This window comes from Canis lupus, chromosome X (genome assembly GCF_048164855.1).
Source record: "Canis lupus baileyi chromosome X, mCanLup2.hap1, whole genome shotgun sequence".
In the NCBI taxonomy this organism is placed as follows: Eukaryota; Metazoa; Chordata; class Mammalia; order Carnivora; family Canidae; genus Canis; species Canis lupus.
The window spans coordinates 106353629-106356950 of record NC_132876.1 but is presented as its reverse complement, the minus strand read 5'-3'; the positions used below and the strand labels follow the sequence as shown (position 1 = coordinate 106356950).

At 44.3% G+C, this 3322-nt stretch overlaps 1 protein-coding gene across 1 annotated transcript; it reads left to right on the top strand.

Annotated features, from left to right (window-relative positions):
• Window positions 1-697: 697 nt before the first annotated feature.
• Window positions 698-2917, top strand: DDX53 (DEAD-box helicase 53). Its single transcript, XM_072815822.1, is given in 1 exon segment — window positions 698-2917. A coding segment is annotated over 1 exon segment (1917 nt). The 5' UTR covers window positions 698-838; the 3' UTR covers window positions 2756-2917.
• The last annotated feature ends 405 nt before the right edge of the window (window positions 2918-3322 follow it).

Genomic DNA, 3322 nt, shown 5'->3' with positions numbered 1-3322 from the left:
ATCAGTGCCTCAACTTCATTCTGTCTTTAATGAAGGAAAAAAAACCAAAATGACCCTAGCATACCCAACACCTCTAGAATCCTGCGGTTCTGTGACACACAGTATCATTCAAGGTAAAGATGAAGACGAAGACAGGGAAATATTGTATACTCTTAAGTAAAAGCTACATTTGACTGAACGAATTTCCCTTTTTAATAGTTCCCGAACTAAAAGGTACTGCGAATGCTTTCAAACTCTTAGTGTAATTCACAAAAGAGTGTGGAGGGCTTGTGTTTCTTCAGGGTAAGTCTTAACTGAATGAAAAAAAAAAAAGTCATTCGATAATCAATATTCATCCAGAGCAGCGTTTTCCAAATTGTGCCACAAAGAACATTACTGTTTCTATAAAATGTTAGAAAGAATTGAATTTAAATAGGAAGTGACCCTTTGAGGGTTAGCTAGTCTTAGCGAATTGCTTCCAAAGAACAGAATAATCATAATTATCTATTAGTACTGTAATGGAAAGGGAGAAATAATTTTACAGCGCGGAAACCCTGGGTAACACTACCCAACCGAGTGACCAAGAGTATCACCGGTGCGTCACATTACAGCGTCACTTTAAATTTTGTGTCACAGGGGCCTGCCTACCTTATGCAAATATCGAGGCCTGTGATTGGTCAGGCCCATAAAGCCCCTGCCACCACGGCACAGAACGAGACCCTTCCAAACGGTGGCCCAGCTACTCACCAGTGCCATGGCCCGCCCCGCTGGTCTCGCGCCTCAAGAGGAAGAGCCCTCGCACCACATCTTCCCACTCTAGGTAGGCGAGTGGCCGACACCCGCGTCACCCTCCTCAGCCATGGCCTGGGCCCCAGAGCAGAGAAAGGCAGAGCCTCAGCCGCGAGATCACAGGGCCTGCCGGGAGCGCGGGGGCGGTGGCGGCGGCAGCAGCGGAAGTGGGGGCGGAAGTGGCCGAGGCTGGAGCGGCCCCTCGGGCTACGTGGACCTTAGGGCCTCGGGCTCCAGAGAACCACCTCTCTGCTTTAGATTAAGGAACAATACGATCGGTGTGGTGATTGGTCGTGGGGGAGCAAAGATAAAAGACATCCAGGCTACGACAAACACCAAGATACAGATCATAAAAGGTGACTCTGAAGCCGAGGTAAAAATTTTTGGCGCCAGGGACATGAAAGCCAAGGCCAAAGCGGCTATAGAAGCCCTTGTTGAGAAACAAGAACGCAGCTCCAGTTCAGAGCCCCGGGCTGAAAGTGCCGCACCTCAGCCCTCTGCCACAAGGGAGTTTCGTGCGGAGAGCACTGGTGGTAGACAAGCTCAGCCACTGATAGACTGGGATAAAATCAGGGCAGAAGTTGTGCGGTGGGAAAAAAGAAAATGGGCAGATTTACCACCCATTACGAAAAACTTCTACGTAGAATCTAAAGCCACAAGCTCGTTGTCTAAAGTTCAAGTAGACCTCTGGAGAAAGGAAAATTTTGATGTAATGTGTGACGACCTGAAAGATGGTAAAAAGCGCCCCATCCCAAATCCTACCTGTACATTTCAGGATGCTTTCCAACCTTATCCTGAACTTATAAGGAACATTAAAAAAGCAGGTTTTCAAAAGCCAATGCCAATTCAGTCACAGGCGTGGCCAATTATTTTACAAGGAATAGATCTTATTGGAGTTGCCCAAACTGGAACAGGCAAAACTTTGGCCTATTTAATGCCTGGCTTTATTCATCTCAATAATCAACCAATACCGAGAGAGGAAAGGAATGGACCTGGCATGCTAGTCCTTACACCCACTAGAGAATTAGCTCTTCAGGTAGAAGCTGAATGTTCTAAGTATTCATACAAAGGTCTTAAAAGTATTTGTATATATGGTGCCGGAAATAGAGAACAACAAATACAAGACCTTACCAAAGGCATAGATATCATTATTGCAACTCCCGGACGACTGAATGATCTGCAAATGAATAACTTAGTCAACTTACGAAGTATAACATACTTAGTCTTAGATGAAGCAGATAAAATGCTAGATCTGGGCTTTGAACACCAGATAATGAAGATCTTACTAGATGTGCGCCCAGATCGGCAGACTGTTATGACAAGTGCAACTTGGCCAGATACCATTCATTGACTTGCTCGATCTTATTTGAAACAGCCTATGATGGTGTATGTTGGTACTCTGGATCTAGCTGCTGTTAATACCGTGAAGCAAAATGTAATTGTTACCACAGAAGAAGAAAAACGATCTCTTATCCGAGATTTCCTACACAGCCTGTCACCCCAAGACAAAGTCATCGTGTTTGTGAGCAGAAAACTTGTTGCTGATGACTTATCAAGTGATTTAAGCATCCAGGGCATACCAGTGCAATCACTGCATGGTAACAGAGAACAGTATGATCGTGAGTATGCTCTGGAGGACTTTAAAACTGGAAAAGTGAAAATATTGATTGCTACTGATTTAGCATCCAGAGGTCTTGATGTTAATGATGTCACACATGTATATAATTATGACTTCCCATGCAATATTGAAGAATATGTACATAGAGTTGGGCGTACTGGAAGAGCAGGAAAGACGGGTGTATCAATTACCCTCATAACTCAAAATGATTGGAAAATCGCTAGCAAATTGATTAAGATTCTAAAACGAGCAAATCAGAGTGTCCCGGAAGATCTTATAGCAATGGCTGAGCGATATAAAATGCATAAACAAAAAAAGGACACAAGAAAAGAATCAAAATCGCATGGAAAAGCCACGGAATTTTATTGATACCAACACTGAAGAGTTTTACTACACTACTCTAAGATTGAAGATCTATTAAAGATTCGTAGTTTTCAAGATACATAAGTATTAGAAACACTTTAAAGCAGTTTAAAGACATCATTTACCAATTCTTAAATACAAAGCTTTCAATATTGTGTATGTTCCCTAATGAAGTCAAAAGTGTTTGAAAAATAATTAAATGTTATGCTTTTTTTTAGACAGAGAATGCATGAGTGGAGAGGAGGAAGGTGGGGGAGGAAGGGGGGTGAAGTGGCAACAGAAAGGAGGAGAGGGAGGGGAGCAGATACTGAGAGGAAGGGGGAGGCAAAGGGGGAGAGGAAGGCTGAGAGGGAGGGGAGAAGGGAGGCAGGGAGAGGAAGGCAGAGGGGGAGGGATAGGCAGATAGGGAGAGGAGGGAGGGGAGAGAGGGAAAGGAAGAGGGAGAGAATCTCAAGCAAGCTCCATGCCCAGTGCAAACCCAATGCTGGGCTCCATCTCACAACCTGAGGTCATGACCTGAGTCAAAACCAAAATTCAGACATTTAACAGACTGAGGCACCCAAGCACCCCTTA